Below are 19402 nucleotides of genomic sequence, written 5' to 3'. Positions count from 1 at the left end.
TTTAATTTTTTATTTTTTTTATATTTGGAGAGGAAATAGGTTTATTCACACTCTTCTCGACTGGACGATTACAATATTATTTAACTTTTAATAAGGAATGAGGCTAAAAGAAGAACATGTAACAGATGATAAGGCTTCCATTATCAGTCATGGTGTGTAATCTGAGCGCAATGAGATAAAATCATGGCTCATATTTACAGGTGACTTTTCACACCCTTACACGGGGCTCACACCCTTAGGTGCCTATGTTGCAGGAATCGTACAAGATAGCTGTGCTATTGTACAACATGCTGTGCTTATTTTCTGACTAAAAAAGAATCAGACACCATGTCGGAAACCCACGGTTTTGTACGTTATTAGGCTATGTTCTCACGTAGTAAGACACCAGCCGTTCCGTGATCCGACCAGGTCACGGAACGGCCGGTGTCAGGCTGGGTTCACACACAGTATACAGTGGTACCTTGGTTTAAGAGCATTTTGGTTTAAGAGCTCACAGTTTTTCAAAACTGTGACTTGGTTTAAGAGCATTGCTTTGGTTTACGAGCTCTCTGTACTGGGTGGGAGGGTGAGTGGAGGAGGGACATGGTCTGCATAGCGGGGTCTACAGCCCTCTACTCTGACCCAGGAAGTCTCCCTCATCTTCCAAATCAGCAGATCCACTTCAGGCTGGGGCTTGCATCAGCTGACAGGACTGTGGAGGTAATCTCTTCATAGCTGTGACCCCTCTCTCCCCGGATAGAGAGCGCTGCATGTATGTGCCCACATCTGCCCTGCTCATTCCTTCATGCTCCCTGCAGTCTCTGTCAGCAATTGTGTTTCCCATCCTCTCCATTACTGTACAGTAACTTATAATATCACATATCACATATTCTGCTGTTTATGAATGTTTGTTTCATCTGGGGGTTTTTTGGGGTGTGGAACCAATTGTCTGCATATCAGTGATTTCTTATGGGAAAATTTGCTTTGGTAGAAGAGTGGATTTGGATTACAAGCACGGTCCCGGAACGAATTATGCTCGGAATCCAAGGCACCACTGTATTTCAGTAAGTCAGTATTTTGCAACCTCAACCAGGAGTGGATTGAAAACACAGAGAGGCTCTGTTCACACAATGTTGAAATTGAGTGGATGGCCGCCATATAACGGTAAATAACTGCCATTATTTCAATATAACGGCCGTTGTATTGAAATAATGGCAGTTATTTACTGTTATATGGCGGCCATCCACTCAATTTCAACAATGTGTGAACAGATCCTTTCTGTGTTTTCAATCCACTCCTGGTTTTGGTTGCCATATGAGGACCACAATACTGACTGAAATATACGTAGTGTGAACCCAGCCTCAGAAAAGACCACCCCAGTCGGTACTGCAGTACCGGCCGGATAATCTTCACTGCCGCTGAATTTGGATGCGGGCGCATCAGTGTGCGCCTGCATTCGAATTCCCTGCTGCTCACAATGGAGCGTGCGGCCAAAGCTGTGTGAACTGACAGGTTTTCTGCGGCCGCAGAAAACTGATGTCAGTTTTTTGCGGCTCTGCTAGTGATCCATGGAGTGTATACTATAATAGAGATTTATCAGACATGGTGTAAAGTGAGACTGGCTCAGTTGCCCCTAGCAACCAATCAGATTCCACCTTTCATTTTCCAAAGAGTCTGTGAGGAATGAAAGGTGGAATCTGATTGGTTGCTAGGGGCAACTGAGCCAGTTTCACTTTACACCATATTTGATTAATCTCCCCCTATGTGTATGCACTCCGGCTGGGATTCTCTCAGATGCAGCACTACGTAAGTACCGTGGTATTCACGGCCGTTGTTGCAAATCAGCAACAACGGCTGTAATTGCTTCGGTACTTAAGTAGTGTGAACATAGCCTTATACTGCGGATCTGATGCAGATTTTTTTTGCAGCTGATCTGCGGCTGATTGTATATACATTGATTTGCTTGTCAGTAGAAATACTAAGTATGTTCCGCAACAGATCAGCAATGTGAACATACCCTTATGATCGTTTTTTCCCAGGATCCATGAAGATATATTTTTTTTCCTCATTCATTCAACAGTAGATAGAATGAAAAAATGTGCACAGACTGATACTGAATTGTGTAAGGCTGGATATACACTTGGGGGGACATGTATGAAGATGCGCCCCTGACATTCGCCATGGAAAGGGGGGCAGTCTTGATAAATGTCCCACTTTTTGTATACTAAAGATGAGCACACAAGTTCGATTGTTCGGCATTTGGATACTGGTGCCTGAAGAAGTTAGATGCAGCCCAAAGGAGTCCGGGAAAACATGGAAACAGCCTATGGTACAACCTCTAGTTAAAAAAACAAACAAAACGTAATAGCTTTTTCTTACACTATACACTATACACTATACTACTGTGTCGTTTTTAGGCTCAGTGCAGAGTGATCAAAATTGTAGCATATTCAGGGTATGGCCTTTTTTTTTTAAAGAGTACCTGTCATTTAAATAAAAAAACATAAAAAAAAAAACAACAGCACCTGGGCTTACTGACAATCTTATAATATTATTTTTTAATTTTAAATATTTTGGCCATAATATGTTTTGAACCTAGCCTCTACCTTCTAACACCAGGGGGTGCTGTTTGCATTATTTCTTACTCGCTGTTATACTGGCCAAAATCTCAGCTCTTTCTTCATTAAAAAAAGTTAATACACAGGAAGTCCCGCCCCCATACTCGCGCCCAAGCAAGGCAATCATTTGATTGAAATCCCTGAACGGCGCTACATCTGTCTTCCAGTCTGTGCACTGCAGGTATTGGAGCGGAAGCACTTTCACAGACCTTGCACAAAGTGCATAGGCACTTTCACTTGTACAGGTGAGGGGTGGGGCTTACCGACAGATGACAAGGTGTATCAGCGGGGCTTACTGGTGGCGGGGGGGACCTTATATGTATATCTCTGCAATGTCTATTTTTTGTCTATGTATGTACCCCCAGAATTGTAAAGTGCTGCGGAATCTGTTGGCGCTATATAAATAAAAATTATTATTATTATTATAAGAGGAGGCCCTAACTGTAACATGAAATGGCAGGTACACTTTAAGTAATAGTGGCATTTTTCTTCCAATAGGAAAAAATACATTTTTCTATGCATGTTGGTGTTTTTTTTTTACTTTATCTTCACCAAGTTCTTCAGTAGAAATCCTGGAATCACATGATGAAAGAATCACATGACTTGTAAAGAAAAAAGTGCACAGGATAAAACGCCATAGATTTACCCGCAGAGCACTAGTTTACTAAAGCTTTGGCTGATGGGAATTGTAGTTTTGCAACAGCTGGAGGGCCTGAGTTTGACACCTGTGTTCTATCAGGTCATTGTCAGCCTTTCCAGACATTTCATGGATTACCACCAGAGGGATATCATGGATCTGAAGATCTGTGTTTTTAAAGGGGTAGATTGCCAAAAAAAATTGTCTTTCAAATCAACTGGTGTCAGAAAGTGCCAGAGATTTGTAATTTATTTCCATATAAAAAAAAAAATAAAAAAATCTTGTCTTATAGTACTTATCAGCTGCTGTATGTGCTGCAGGAAATGCCACTTCCTGTAGGACATATAGCAGCTGAGAAGTACTGGAAGACTTGAGATTTTTAAATAGAAGTTAATTAAAGATCCATATAACTTTCTAAAACCAGTTGATCTGATAGATTTTCGCCAGAGTACCCCAGTTTTTATGAGGGATACTGGAGCTGGATACATGCTCCCCATGTGGTCTTAAAGGGGTACACCTGCGAAAATCTTTTTCTTTCAGATCAACTGGTGTCAGAAAGTTATATAGATTTTTAATTTACTTCCATCTAAAGATCTCTAGTCTTCCAGTACTTATCAGCTGCTGTATGGCCTGTATTTTCATTGTGACACAGTGCTCTCTGCTTACACCTCTGGAGATTTTTTTAATAAAAGTAAATTACAAAGCTATATAAGTTTCTGAAACCAGTTGATTTAAAAGAAAAAGATTTTCGCTGGAGTTTTAGCTTACAGATATTGATATTTCCACCATGTGGACCATCCATTTCTATTATGCATGATATGATATATATGTATTGTTTGTGCTTTAGCATTAGCATTTCTATCACAGTGTGTGCAGTATATTCTATGTAAGGGAGGGCTACTGTATGTATATTTTATTATATTATACACTACGGGGCAGATTTATCAAACATGGTGTGAAGTAGAGTTGTCTCAGTTGCCCCTAGCAACCAATCAGATTCCACCTTTCATTTTCCAAAGAGTCTGTGAGGAATGAAAGGAGGAATCTGATTGGTTGCTAGGAGCAACTGAGCCAGATTCACTTTACACCATGTTTAATAAAATCTCCCACTCCATGTATATTTTAGAATGTGTGTTGTCCTACTCTTTCATACAGATCTTTCATACAGTCCAAAGAAGATTGTCATCTTTTGCCTCTTCCATTTTCTAATAATTTTGCCAACAGTTGTCTTCTCACCAAGCTGCTTGCCTATTGTCCTGTAGCCCACTACAGCCTTGTTCAGGTCTACAATTATGTCTCTGGTGGCCTTAGACAACTCTTTGGTCTTGGCAATGGTGTGACAGGTATTTTTTTTATACAGGTTACGAGTTTAAACAGATGCAATACAGGTATTGGGTGCAGAGTAGAAAGAGCTTCTTAAAGAAAAAAATAACAGGTTTGTGAGAGCCAGAATTCTTGCTGGTTGATAGGTGATCAAATACAAATTACATGCAATAAAATGCCAATTCATGATTTAATAATCATGCATGATTTCTTTTTAATGTTCTGTCTCTCACAGGTGAAGTGTACTTACTATAAATATTCTTTGTAGGTGGGAAAACTTGCAAAATCAGCAGTGTATCAAATACAGTGGTGCCTTGGATTACGAGCATAATTCGTTCCGGGACTGAGCTTGTAATTCAAATCCACTCTTAAACCAAAGCAAATTTTCCCATAAGAAATCACTGATATGCAGACAATTGGTTTCACACCCCAAAAATAATTATTGATTATTCTGAATAACATGTAAAACAGATGAAACAAACATTCAGAAACAGCAGAATCTGTGATATTATAAGTTACTGTACAGTAATGGAGAGGATGGGAAACACAAGGGCGGACAGAGACTGCAGGGAGCATGAAGGAATGAGCAGGGGAGATGTGGGCACATACATGCAGCACTCTCTGTCCGGGGAGAGAGGGGTTACAGCTATGGAGAGATTACCTCCACAGTCCTGTCCACTGAAGTGGATCTGCTTTTGATTTGGAAGGTGAGGGAGACTTCCTGGGTCAGAGTTCAGTGCTGTAGACCCCGCTATGCAGACCATGCCCCTCCCCCACTCACACTCCCACCCAGTACAGGGAGCTCTTAAACCAAAGCGATGCTCTTAAACCAAGTCACAATTTTGAGAAGCTGTGAGCTCTTAAACCAAAACGCTCTTAAACCAAGTTACTCTTAAACCAAGGTACCACTGTACTTTTTTCACCCCACTGTACATGCAAGATTTATTTCAGACATCCGTAGGTGCTTTGATGACTGAACAAATGTGGATCCATAGTTAGAAGTTCTTGTGATCCGCTGCTTGCCAGGATTCTAGCCAGATGATTTCACAATGGTACTGGTGAAGATGTTACTGTGATGACATCACAATGGTGCTAATCCATTGTTCTTCTGTGATGATGTCAAAGTATTTCTGCTGTGTGTTATTAAGAGATAATGTTAGTAATTCTTAGGAGTTCTTTTGTAAGGATTCCACAGTGGTGTAATGAATACTACTGTAATATTGGTACAGTGCTATAAACATCAATTTATATAATTATGTGACAATTGTGTTTTTACCGTGATGGTGGTGATGTTACAATGGTGATAATATGGCCACTTTTCTATTATCTTAACATAAGGTGGTGGTGGTGGGGGGGGGGCAATCTTCTTTGGTAAATGAAAGGTGGAATCTGATTGGTTGCTAGGGGCAACTGAGCCAGTTTCACTTTACACCATGTTTGATAAATCTTCCCCAAGGTTTTAATAGTTTGTGTTGTTTGAATCCATGAGGCAATGTATATATACTGGTATGTATGTCTCTCATGGCTCGGATAGAGTTGTAAAATTTTGTTAATAAAAAGCCTATTTTTAAAAGGACTTATCCAGTGTTAGATAAACATGGCCACTTTCTTCCAGAGACAGCACCACTGTTATCTCCTGTCTCGTTGAGATTTTGCATCACAGTTCCATGAAAGTTAATGGAGCTTAAAGGGGTTATCCAGTGCTACAAAGACATGGCCACTTTCTTTCAGAGACAACACGACTCTTGTCTCCAGTTCAGGTGCAGTTTGCAATTAAGCTCCATTTACTTCAATGGAACTGAGCAACAAAACCCCGCCCAAGCTGGAGACAAGAGAGGGTCTGTGTCTGGAAGAAAGTGGCCATGTTTTTGTAGCGCTTGATAACCCCTTTAATTGAAAAACACAGCTGAACTAGAGACCAAAGTAGTGCTGTCTCTGGAAGAAAGTGGCCATGTTTTTCTAACGCTTGATAACCCCTTTAAAAGTGTCTCTGTCATTATAACTTTCAAACTCTAAAGCAACAGTAGATGCGATATAAAGCAAGTTTTCAATTTATATTCTTTTTTTTTGTTGTTGTTCTCATGCTGTAATACAAAGCTGTACTTACCAAAAAATCCAGGTCCAGTCTCCTGAAGGCAGGTTTTCTGACTTGTACTGGTGGAATAAACACAGGAATTCCGGCCAGTACAGAGAGTGACGGCTCAATGCGTCCATCAATCACATGACTGCCCTCTCTGTGAGCACTCAGTTGGCCTGGGATACACAGGACTTCCTGTTTTCTGACCCTTTTTTTTCAGTCAGAAAACAGGAAGTGCCGTTTTCTCCATAATAACTAAAAAGTAAATAATGAATGTAAATTGCTAACTTGCTATATATCACATCTACTGTTGATTTACCTTTTGAAATTTTTAACGACAGTGACACAAAGTAGAAATGAGCCAATCTTACAGTAAGTTCTGGTTTGCACAAACCCGATCACGGTCTGTTGAATCCCGCTGCCTAAAGAAGATGGATGCAGCCCTAGGGCTGCCTGGAAAACATGGATACAACCATAGGAGGCTGGCATAACAACATCCGACTTGTTGGCCAAGTCGCCCAAATGCAACTCAGCTTTCTTTAGTGTAAAGAATGAAAACTGCGCTCCTATTGATTGTGACAGGTAATAAAAAACATGTTCTTTAGGTATTTGTAAAAAATTGGATCCATAGGGGGAAGATTTATCAAACTGGTGTAAAGTAGAATTGTCTTAGTTGCCCCTAGCAACCAGATTCCACCTCTCTTTTTTTTATTTTTTTTTAAACTGAGAACCTTTCATTTTTTAAAGAGTCTATGAGGAATGAAAGGCGGAATCTGATTGGTTGCTAGGGTCAACTAAGACAATTCTACTTTACACCAGTTTGATAAATCTCCCCCATAGTTCCTATTCACATTGTAATTGAAATCATAGCACATATACTATAAGAAAAACACTTTGAGCACATACGATTTTATTTAAAAACGCAGGTCACTTATGTAGTGTGTTATTGAGATCACCCGGTCACTTTTATGGCTCATTTAGTGCACGTGTAGCATTTTCACATGAGATAAGGAGTTGGAGTTTAGCTCTGGAATGGCTTCATCAACGGAGGAAATAGTCTAGTTTGGTTGTAAGTCGCTCCTTGAGCTCTGGAGAGGGTGGTTGCTTCTCCATTTCCTTGACACGCAGGATTCGGTCATGTGCTTCTTTGAATAGATTAGCTCCAATTACTTGTAGCACTCTGCTCTTCCAGGTTGCCAATTTGGGTTTGTCCTCAAAAACATCAACTCCAGCTGCAACTGGCTGTTAAAAACAAACAAACAAAAAAAAAAAAAAAACACTGGACATTAAACTGTAAACAAAAAGTCTAATAGACGACCATGAGTCGTTAAGGGTACTATTACACGGAACGATAATCGGCACGATTCGGTAGCTTATCGTTCCGTGTAAATACAACGATCAGCCGATGACAACGATCATCAGCTGATCGTTCATTAAGGTTTGGACCTATATTTGTCTGGCGCCGACCACGCACCACTACGTGTAATTGTGATGCCCTGGCCCCTAGGGGCTACTCCGCAGTGTAGATGGTGCTAACAGGCAGGAACCGGGGCAGCTGTAGGGTATAGGGTTGTCACACAAGGCCCTTGTTAAACGATTATTGGGCCGTGTAATAGGCCCTGTAAACGAGCGACGATCTAGCAGATCAGAGCTCATTTACAGGTGGTATTGGGCCCGTGTAATATCACCATAATGGTGCGTTTACACAGACAGATCTGACGGATCTTTGAAGCCAAAACCAGGAACAGACTATAAACAGAGATCAGGTCATAAAGGAAAGACTGGGATCTATCCTCTATTCAAATCCATTGCTGGCTTTGTCTTCCAAAATCTGTCAGATAAATCTTTGTGTAAACGCACCCCAAGTCTATAGCGGGGGATCTCTCACTATGAAGAGCGAGATGCCCTATCATAAGGTTCCACAGTATTTGGCAGGGAGCTGGGTGCTCAAGAGCCGATGTTGACACCGAATTTAAAGTGGTATATTGGTTTAAGAGTAACTTGGATTAAGAGTGTTTTGAAAGAAGAGCTCACAGTTTTTCAAAATTGTGACTTTGGTTAACCCCCTCCCACAACTCCACAGTAAATTAACGTCACTGCAGCCTATGCCTGATGCTGCAGCAATCTTAATTTACTATCCAGGATGACACAGGCGCAGGAGCTGTGCCTGTGTCATCCGCGGCGGGTCCTGGCCATCAGTGATAGCCAGGGACCCACCACAACTCACAGCGCCGGAGCCCCGATCCGGTGCTGAGAGTTAACCCTATAGATACTGCAGTCAGCACGACCGCAGCATCTATATGGCTCCTGACAATTCTCCCTCTACAGAGTGAGAATTCTCTGCCGGTGTCCATAGGGGCTCTGCGAAGTGATCGCAGAGCCCTGATGGTAGCCATGGAAACTGGAAGCCTCAGGCTTCTGTTTTCCTGGCTACAGAGGCCGGTGGGGGAAGGAAGGTAAGGCTCTGCCCCCTCCCCTCTCTCCCCTGCCGCTGTCACAAAATTGTAACAGCAGCAAGGGCCAGAGGAGAGGAGGCAGACATTGGGACATCAGCTTATGGGATAATTATGATTTTCTCTTATAAAGCTCCTAGCTAAATCCTGGTGGAGTAGCCTAGTCCAGTCTAGAAGAGTATGTAAGAAGCAATATTTCTCTCACAAGTTTTTGGTAGCAGAATAATGGCCTGCTAAACACTAACAGGAGCAACTACCATTAAAAGGAGACTTAAACCTGTCTACACCTAGGAAGACCAACGGTTTTATTCAGGAAGTCCTTCAGCTGACTAGACTTTCCCCCAGCGGTTGGATAAGATTGATACTATGCCGAAATACCCCGCTGACCTTGCTCAATAACCTTGGGATAACCTAGGGAACCTGCTGATAAGCTGCAGAAGCCAAGTACCTTATGAGTAGATCACCATTACTAATATTCTTCTCCTCCCCCGCATTCTTTATTAATTCCCCTCATGTAAATATTCTGCCTAAGAGAATTTGGGGCATCACCCGCCAGCCCCGAGCACCACTGCATCGGGAAGCAGCCCGTCTCCAATGGGCCATCTTCACTGTACAGCTGCAGTACAAGGAGCCCACTATGCATATACGAATATGGTTAGTGGGAAGAGATGGGAGGGGCGGAACGCTGTGGTGCTTGGAGTCGGCGGGTGACGCCCCAAATGCTCTTAGGCAGGAGATTAACATGAGGGCAATTAGGGAATTAATAAAGAATGCGAGGGAGAAGAATAATATTAGTAACAGTGATCTACTTATAAGGTACTATCAGCGGGTCCTTTGGGCAGAACCTGCTGATGGTGCCACTTTAATCAAAGGTGGTTCTCTCCAATACCGTGAGTATGGGTTATCTTCTGTATGTACAAGCAACACTAAAGTCTCCTTGGCAGAGTTCTGCACTACTAGACACGCCCCCTGGTAGTCCCTTATCTCCTGTGCAAGTCTTCTATTGTCTTAACTATTCGAGAGACTATTATATACAAGTGTCTTATAATTTAGAGTCAGAACTGCTGTCTTGTCCCCACTATGAAAGGAAAAAGGATGGCAACCAGTACTCAAGCGCAAAACGCTTACTGTGAACTTGTTCTTAATTTGCACCATAACGTTCCTTTAAGGAGGTTTGCCAGTAAAGCTATTCAAGTGATCTCAACTCCATGGTTACTCAATCGCACCACACCTTTAATGGGCATGTGCTGGGACCCAGGGAGGGCATACACCACTCCGAGCCCTGTGACAAGTGTTGCAGCAGTACCGCAACACCTAGCAACCCTGGGTTACCATAGCTGGTCATGGCCGCATGGCATTAAGAGATTAATTGGTCACTAACCGATCAACAAACTTTACATAAATCTAGAGATCAACAATGAAAGTAGCACAAATAATTTATTTACCCACCTGCATAATCTCCACAATAGCTACTATGTCAGCAATAGAGATCTCATCTCCAGCAATGAATGGTTTATCCTGCAGGAATTGATCTTCTATGGCCGTCAAAGTGTTAATAAACTCACAAAGAGCCGGTTGCAACTTCTCATCTGGGGCGTCATGACCAAGAAGATATGGGGCCATGGCCTGGACAATAAGAAAAAACAGAAAAGTTAAGGGGGTATTCCACTCAAACATAACTATTGATATGTTGCTGCCCATAGTGAGACTATTAATTACTTCCATACTTGTTATCTATTCATTCTCCTTCCCCCTGTTCTCAGCTGCTGCTTTCTGCTGAAGACACAAAAATCTGTGTGTGAGCTGTTCTCTCTGTCTCCTCCCTCCCTTTGAGATGATTTAAGTCCCTCACTGGCTTTATCTGCAACGTTGTAATGCTGGGAGGGTTATTCTGAGGGGGGAGACAGAGAGAAAAGCTCACACACAGATTTTTGTGTTTTCAGCAGAAAGCAGCAGCTCAGAACTAGGGGAAGGAGACAGAATAGTTAACTATGGAAGGAATTGTTCATATCACCATGGGCAGCAACATATCAAAAGTTATGTTTGAGTAGAATACCCCTTTAAGAGAAAATATGTGCAAAACATAGAAGACAACACAATTGGCCATCAAAATAAAATGGCTGCGTACCAATCTTGCTGCTTTCTCTGATATATTTGTGTATTAGAGTCAGACAACCTACTTGACCACTTAGGCCAAAATGACAGGTTATCTTGGACCTTTTCCCAGAAACAATATATCAACCTGCAAAGTTTCTCCTGCTCTATAACATGCTGCCTGCAGACTGAACTGCATTGTCAGGCTATGTCCACCCCATGTATTGGCAACGGCCGTGCCAAACAACGGCCGCTGTCTTACATGTTCACCCGGCTGATACTGCGGGATCAGCCGGATTGTCATTTTCTTTCATTTGGATTGCAGGCACATTTAGGTGCACCAACAACCCAAATTACCATTGACCTCAATAAAATTTATGGCCGCGAGCACATTGTGTGAACAGACTGAACCACAGCCGTTGTTCACGGTTTGCCGGCCGAAAATAATTGATAAGTCAATTATTTCCACGGCCGTAGGGGAACAGCGGCAACTGTGCAATACAATAGCGGCTGCTGTTTGCATAGGTTTTAACACAGTGCATTCCTTTTTGTCAACAACGGCCGTTCTTGTTTAAAAAAACAAAACAAAACACACACACACACACACACACACAACATTGTGTGAACATATTCTCAAAGCTCCCTAGAACACCTAGATCCCTGCAGTCCTACAGATAGGGTTTCCCTCTCCTGGAGAATGCCTACTGATGCATATTTGGTGCTGAGGGCTAAAAGGAGCACCCCAACTGCACTCACCACCCTCATTTACAGATTAACAAACGTAACATATACTTAACGCTGCAGGACACCCACATTATAAAAGGTTCGAGTCGTCTCCCTATCCCCTGCTCTATTAGACAATAAAAAACAAAAAATGCAACAGCAACCTGCAGGTGCAAGTGCTTACTGTACATACTCCCCCCGACGTACAAACAATAAAAAACCTGCTCTGTAGATATTGAAAAATGAGAATCTCATACGATTTGATCAAACAGAGTGTACCATGTCACCACGTTAAGGTGTCCACAGAGACATGGTCCTGCTCTAGCATTCCCACCCATGTCCTGTGGGTGCTTTAAATAGAGATTTGGATCTTATCTGCCCAGCCCAGTTGTAGTCTTATTTAGCCCAGGAGAGGCCATTACTAGTGTGGGAATGCTAGAGTAGGGACCAGGTCTCTGAGGACACCTTAATGTGGTGACATGGTACACTCTTTTTGATCAAATAGTTTGGTAAGATCTCATTTTTTAATATCATTAGAGCAGGTTTTTTATCGTGTACACGCCGGGGGGGTATGTATGGTAGGCCCTGCAGGTTGCTGCTGCACTTAGCCACATGCAGCGTGCAACCTAAAGTGTGAACAGGCATAGGAGTGCTGCCATAGTCATTTTGCGTATCACCTGAATGTTGCTCTTTAAAGTTATGCTTACCTTAATCCAAAACACTCTGGCCGCATGTGGACGGGTATTTGTGTGCTGCCAAGCCAGGTACTCATCTACACGAGCACGTTTCTGGATGTCTGACGGGTACCAGTGATCTGGGGTCTCATATTTGTTGGCTAGATAACGGAGCATGGCGGTGCTGGAGAAAAAGATCAAAGGTAGAGAATACAAGTAGAGATGAGCGAATTTACTGTACAAAAGAAGCAAACCGCTTCGTTAGCTCCACTGAAGTCCATGCCATTTTGTGCTGCTCCAGCTCCACTCCGGGTGCCTGGAAAAGCTGGATCCAGTCCTGGGAAGCTTTTCCTTGAACTGGATCCTGCTTTTCCAGGCTCCCAGGGTGGACCAGCATGTACTTCATAGGCAGCCGCCTGATAAGCAGATTGCCGATCTTTAAATACAAGTTTTATATGTTTGCTGTAATAAAGGACATATTTATTGTGATCAAAATAAATTATCATCAATTTTTAAAAAGGGTACGCCAGCAAAAATATTTTTCTTTTAAACCAACTGGTTTCAGAAAGTTATGTAGATTTGTAAGTTACTTCTATTTAAAAATCTCAAGTCTTCCAGTACTTATCAGCTGCTGTATGTCCTGCAGGAAGTGGTGTATTCTTTCCAGTCTGACACAGTGCTCTCTGGTGCCACCTCTGTCCATGTCAGGAACTGTCCAGAGCAGTAGCACATCCCCATAGAAAAACTCTCCTGCTTTGAACAGTTCTGGCAGCAGAGAGCGCTGTGTCAGACTAAAGAACATACAGCAGCTGCAGAACATACAGCAGCTGATAAGAAGGGGAAGACTTGAGATTTTTAAATAGATGTTATATAGGATTTGTACCCCTATAAATTTGTACCCCTATAAATCAGGAGTCTTAGTCATGTGTCAGCCAGGTAACTGGGTTTGCCATGTTTTCCCAGGATATCATTTGGCTAAAGCTACCTGGTAATTACAGTAAGTGTATGAAGTTCATAGCATTGGATGGGCATGGCCTCTGCATGCACACTATGTATACTGTACATATGGTAATGTCAGTATGACCTGCAGGCATCTAGGGAGTTGCTGGAAGAGAGACTTTTCCTATGTGTCGGCACAAATAAGATTCCTGCCCACAACAGGTGCTATTTAGGCCACCACAATGGATGAAGAAGAAATCCCGGCACTCCATAGAAATTTTTTCCATAGAAATAAACAGTAAATGCTGCACATGTTCCGACCCATCCGGGTCTTTTACAACAGCATGACTACCCACAGGTAAGTATCGTATAAGTAAACGGGTTTGGGCACAGACAGACATCATCATGGTGAACCGCCCTGTCCTGTAGCAGAAACATTCAACAATTAACCCTTACACCTAGGTAAGTAGAAATAACAAAAATTGGGTATGGTAATTTACAAGAATAAATAAAGACATAAATAAATGTCCAGATTTCGAGATTTTGACTAACCTTGCCGTAAGGGTTAAGTGTTGAACATTTCTGCTACAGGACATGGTGGTTCCAGATTATATCATGTCTGCGCCAACACCAGTTTAATTAAACAATACTTACCTGTTGGTAGTCATACTGTTGAAGATCCGAGGTTGTCGGAACGCACGCAGCGTTTACTTTGTTTATTTCTATGGAAAAGAAAAAAAACTCACATCTGCATCTTCAGCCCGTGCCGGGATTTATTCTTCATTGAGAGATTCCAAAAGTTTTGATCAGTCTAGGTCCAAGTTTTCAGACCCATACCGATCATGAGAACGAGCGGGGAGAAGACTGTCAGAAAAAAAAAAAAAAAAAAAAAAAAAAAGAGGGTCGCCTTACAGCAAGACTCATGGACATAGACGACAATAGACAGACTGAATGTGAAACATCATTGAGCGTGCTCTGTGACCTTTGAGGAGGTCATTCCACAGGGAATGCAGTACTGTACAGATCACACACACTGCATTGCTGTACAGATCACCTTACAGCGGTTTTAGCCTGATTGGTGAGAATGAAAACTATCCAAGGATCCCAGGATTATTTTATAATATAGATAGAAAATTGGAAAATTTGAAAAACTGTCACCAAAAATTCAGGAAATTCTTTTTTAACATAAAAACATTTAAACAATAGGCCATTTTCTAATGACACGGTCCCTTTAAAGTATTATACTACAGGTTCCTCACCTCTCAGCCAATGTGAAGTCTCCATCCCTGAGAGCTGGAACTTTACGAAGTGGATTGACCTTGCCAAAATCTTCAGACAAATGATCTCCTAAAGAAAGGAAACAAAAATTATCCGGAAGTCATGATCCCCAGAAATATAGCAACTTAAACATTTGCTTTACTATTCTGGTGCTTCCATATGGCATCATATGATGGAGACACTAGAAGCAATGTTTCAATCCAGCATGGCACAATTCTTTTCTGAAAGATTCATACAGTTCCACACAAATCCAAATCGAGATTCCTTGCAAACTTTTTGCACAGTTCGGAACAAGTTTGTAAAGATGTTGGCCGAACATCTAAAAAACAACAAAGAAAAAACAGGTGTGCTCACCTGTCCGCTTTCCCCCAGTGTCATCTTCAGGTTTCCAGCCTGCTCGGCCAATCACTGACTGAGATGGGACAGGGCTGTCACTCCTATCTTCAAAAGTGACAGCTTGCTCAGCCAATCACTGGCCGCGGTGCTGTCCCTTCTCAATCGTCAGTGATTGGCTGAAGTAAATCTTAAAGAGGACCTGTCACCCGGGAGGACATCGCCGAGCCGGCCCAACCCCCCAGTGGAGTCCTGGATACCTCCCCTTTCCTGCAAGTCCCGCTCCTGGACCCGGTCCCCAGATGGAGATATTGGCGCCAGAAGGTGAGTGTGCGCTGTACGCTAATTACCGGAGATGAGTCCGATGCCCATAGAGAATGACTGGAGCAGTCATTCTCTATGGGCATCGGACTCATCTCTGCTGAGCGTGCACACACGGTTGCCGACGGCAAGATCTCTATCCCGGGACCGGGTCCAGGAGTGGGACTTGCAGGAAAGGGTAAGTATCGTGACTCCACCTGGGGGGGCTCGGCGCCGTCATCCCAGCTGACAGGTTCCCTTTAAAAGCAAAGCACTACTGCTCTGGACAGTTCCTGTCTTAGACAGAGGTGGCAGCAGAGAGCACTGTGTCAGACTGGAAATAATACACCACTTTCTGCAGGACATACAGCAGGTGATAAGTATGGGAGGACTTGAGATTTTTAAATAGAAGTAAATTACAAATCTATGTAGCATTCTGAAACCAGTTGACTTGAAAAGTTTTTTGCTGGGGTACCCAGGGGCGGGTTAACTTTACCATAAACCCCGGGCTGTTCAAACACCTGGGTCCCCCCACCCCACTGTAACTATGGCAGAACTAGCATGGTGATCATTGTACAGGATAAATAATGTCATGATGCCCTGATTTTGTGCAAAATTGCAGTAAAACAGCAGCATTTTTTTGCAAATCATGGTAAAACTGTAGCCAAGTGACAATACACTACTGAAAATATAAGGGCCCTATTCCACCGGATTATCGTTAAATCGTTCGAATCTAAATGATAATCGTTCGGTTGAAATGCAGTTAACGATTAACGACCGAACGAGAAATCGTTGATCGCTTTATAAGACCTGGACCTATTTTTATCGTTGCTCGTTCGCTCGTTCGAAAAAACGATCGCAAATACGATTATCGTTCCATGGAAATGAGTGAACGTTTTCAGGTCTTTCGCAATAGCGGTCGTTTGAGATAGTTAGTGATTATGCACACGATAATCGTCCGGTGGAATAGGGCCCTAAGTCTTTTTGGGTGGCCATGGGCCCCCCAGGAGCTTAGTGCCCGAAAAGGACCTATTGTAATCCGCTACTGGGAGTACCCCTTTAAACGCATCAATGTTTTGGAGGGAACATGTTGGTGATTTTTAGCAAATATACTTGAAGCTATTTCTTTCTTTTTACCATTGCTGAATCATAATTTCTTGCCTTATCAAGTTATAAGCAATACAAGTCTATGGAGGGGTGATACTGAATGTCAGGGTACACAGGCAGAAAGAGAAGAATATTACAGATTTTCGCTTTCAGAGCAGAAATCTGCAGAAAAAGCCATATACAAGATATATATGCAGATATAGAGCTAATCCTCATGTACACACACAGCAGCTTACTCTGACAAGTCACCTGAAATGACAGATAGGATTTAAGGTGGACGGACAACTTTATTGAGTGTGTGAACTGTAGCGGAAAATGTACAAAGTTTAATTGATTGTGGCAGGTGTTCTATGAATAGGTTCACACCCATGGGAGTGTTAGGGCAGAACTCATGATGCAACGGTGTCCTTAACTCCAGTGTATGAACAGTACTGGTTTATAAAATTCTCAAGATACCAGAACAACAGGTCCAGGGACTAGAGATGACTTGTCAGTGCAGTAATAATAGTTATATGCTTTTTTCCAGGAGGGTTAAAGTGACTGTACCACCAGGCCCAGGCTGAAGCACTGGAGGCGGGCCGACCCACCCTTAGTGGGAGGAAACCCCCGCCCCTCTATGATAGGGTTCCATTGATTCTAAGGGTTCCATTGATTCTAAGGGAGTCACGTCATGGATTCTAAGGGAGTCACGTCATGGAGGGGCTGGGGTTTCTTCCCTTTGGGGGTGAGTCGGCCCGTCTCCAGTGCTTCAGCCTGGGCCTGGTGGTACAGTCACTTTAAGGTGCCAACTAGTGATGTGTCCACTTTAAATCAACAATATTCTCAAGCTCAATCCACTTTCCACCCAAAGAATTGGAACATCAATTTTTGGGCAGGCAGCGGATTAAGCTTGAAAATATCATTGAGTCTATGGGACAGGAGGAACTTCCAAGTGGAATCTGCTCGGCCTCCACTTGAAATTTACGCTCATATTCTATAGTGGGAACTTAGGGTCCATTTACACAGAAAGATTATCTGTCAAAGATTTGAAGCCAAAGCCAGGAATGGATTTGAACAGAGAAGAAATCTCAGTCTTTCCTTTATGACCTGATCTCTGTTTATAGTCTGTTCCTGGCTTTGGCTTCAAATCTTTGGCAGATAATCTCTCTGTGTAAATGGACCCTTATGCTAAGTTTACACGAGGCGATTATTGGCCCGATCGTACGATTAACGATTTCGAAGTAACGATTTTTTTTTTTATAACGATCAGCGTTTAGATGGAAGGATATATCGTACAGAAAATTCGTTTTGTGATCGCTTAAGCCTATCTCGCACGTAGGTATAATCAGTGAATGAACGACTGTTTACACGGAACGATCATCAAATTTTTTGCGAACGCCGATTTAAGAACATGTTAAAAGATCAAAATGAACGATTTATCGATCGTTCGACTCGTTTACACGTACGATTATCGTTCGAATTCGATCGTTATCGCGAAAATTCACCCGATAATCGTTCCGTGTAAACGTAGCATCATGGTGCGTTTACACAGGCAGATTTATCTGATAGATTTTTGAAGCCAAAGCCAGGAACGTACCATAAACAGGGAACGGGTCCTAAAGGAAAGACTGTGATTTCTCCTCTTTTCAAATCTGTTCCTGGCTTTGGCTTCCAGAATCTGTCAGATAAATCTGCCTGTGTATACGCACCATTACCCATACTGATCTGTGTAATAGGTAGTGTAAAACTCTCCCAGCTTGTTCAGCTTTTCATCATCTAATTGGGCCACTAGTGACCCAGCAGGGCCAGCTATGTGGCTTTACTGCAGGTCTATCAAGTAGCTTAGTGCCACAGGAGCAAACAACGACAGCATTGGAAGGACTGGATTTGTTACATGACCAACACGATGACAGATTACAAACCCCAGCATAACATTCCGAGGCGTTGGCTGTCTGTGCACGCAGTATCAGGTCCTCATGGACCTCTTATTTCACCAAAAATACTGTATTCCTCAAAAAGTCAGATTTTTTTAAAGCTTTTCCAGAAAAGATATAGAACTATACTTGCCAGTTGATGATGCCAGCTGTTTCTCTGCCAAGTGCCACCCGATCACTGCGTTACGTAAACCCTGCTGGAAGAAACTCGTACCCTCTGTACTTACTGATCAGGACATGTGCACAATCCGTGCAGCAGCTACAGGGCTCTCCAGGTTTCATGGCATTCCCCTGTTTCTTATACAATGCAAAAACTTCTGGACACTGGTGACTGGACTCACCTTTAAAAAGTTGCAACTCGTGATTCTTGAAGGGGATGTCGTTCGCCTTGGCGAAGATATAAACCGACCGGCAGGGCTGGGAGAGAAGGTCCAGATAAAGAGTTAGTTCGGACATGATGACAGATGACCTCCCAGTAGTGAGCGCACACTGCAAGTGAGAGGCTGCAGGGAAGGGGCACTGAAATTCTCTGGAGTAACCACACCCCCAGCCCCAGAGCTCCGCCCACTTCTGCTGCCTGTGACTCTGCAGACTGTGTGTATCTCTGATCTATGTACTACAGCTGATCATCATGTGCAGCCAGCCTGTGACTGATGAGAAGCCTCTCTCTCTGACAGTACAAAGGTTATTCCTCCTGCTCCTAGTGTGTGAGGTTTACTTCTGGGGTTATAGAATTTAGTTATGCTACGTTTACACGGAACGATTATCGTGCGAATTCGCACGATAACGGTCGAATTCGAACGATAATCGTACGTGTAAACGCAGCGAACGATCAAACGACAAACGAGAAATCGTTCATTTTGATCTTTCAACATATTCTCAAATCGTCGTTGATCGTTCGCAAAAAATTCGCAGATCGTTCCGTGTAAACGGTCGTCGCGAAAGTCCGGCCGA

General features: G+C 42.8%; 1 protein-coding gene across 1 annotated transcript; it reads right to left on the bottom strand.

Moving 5' to 3' along the window:
* Positions 1 to 7527: 7527 nt before the first annotated feature.
* On the bottom strand, positions 7528 to 18953 carry LOC138785323 (glutathione S-transferase theta-1-like). The gene is made up of 5 exons (XM_069961143.1): positions 18790 to 18953; positions 14777 to 14864; positions 12612 to 12762; positions 10537 to 10713; positions 7528 to 7876 (listed from the first exon to the last, which is right to left on the bottom strand). Exons 1-5 carry the CDS (start codon positions 18902 to 18904, stop codon positions 7676 to 7678), a joined length of 732 nt encoding a protein of 243 aa, XP_069817244.1. The 5' UTR covers positions 18905 to 18953; the 3' UTR covers positions 7528 to 7675.
* Positions 18954 to 19402: the final 449 nt, after the last annotated feature.

This window comes from Dendropsophus ebraccatus, chromosome 3 (genome assembly GCF_027789765.1).
Source record: "Dendropsophus ebraccatus isolate aDenEbr1 chromosome 3, aDenEbr1.pat, whole genome shotgun sequence".
Classification (NCBI taxonomy): domain Eukaryota; kingdom Metazoa; phylum Chordata; class Amphibia; order Anura; family Hylidae; genus Dendropsophus; species Dendropsophus ebraccatus.
Note: the sequence above shows the minus strand (reverse complement) of the source record. Positions and strands in the feature narration are given on the sequence as shown.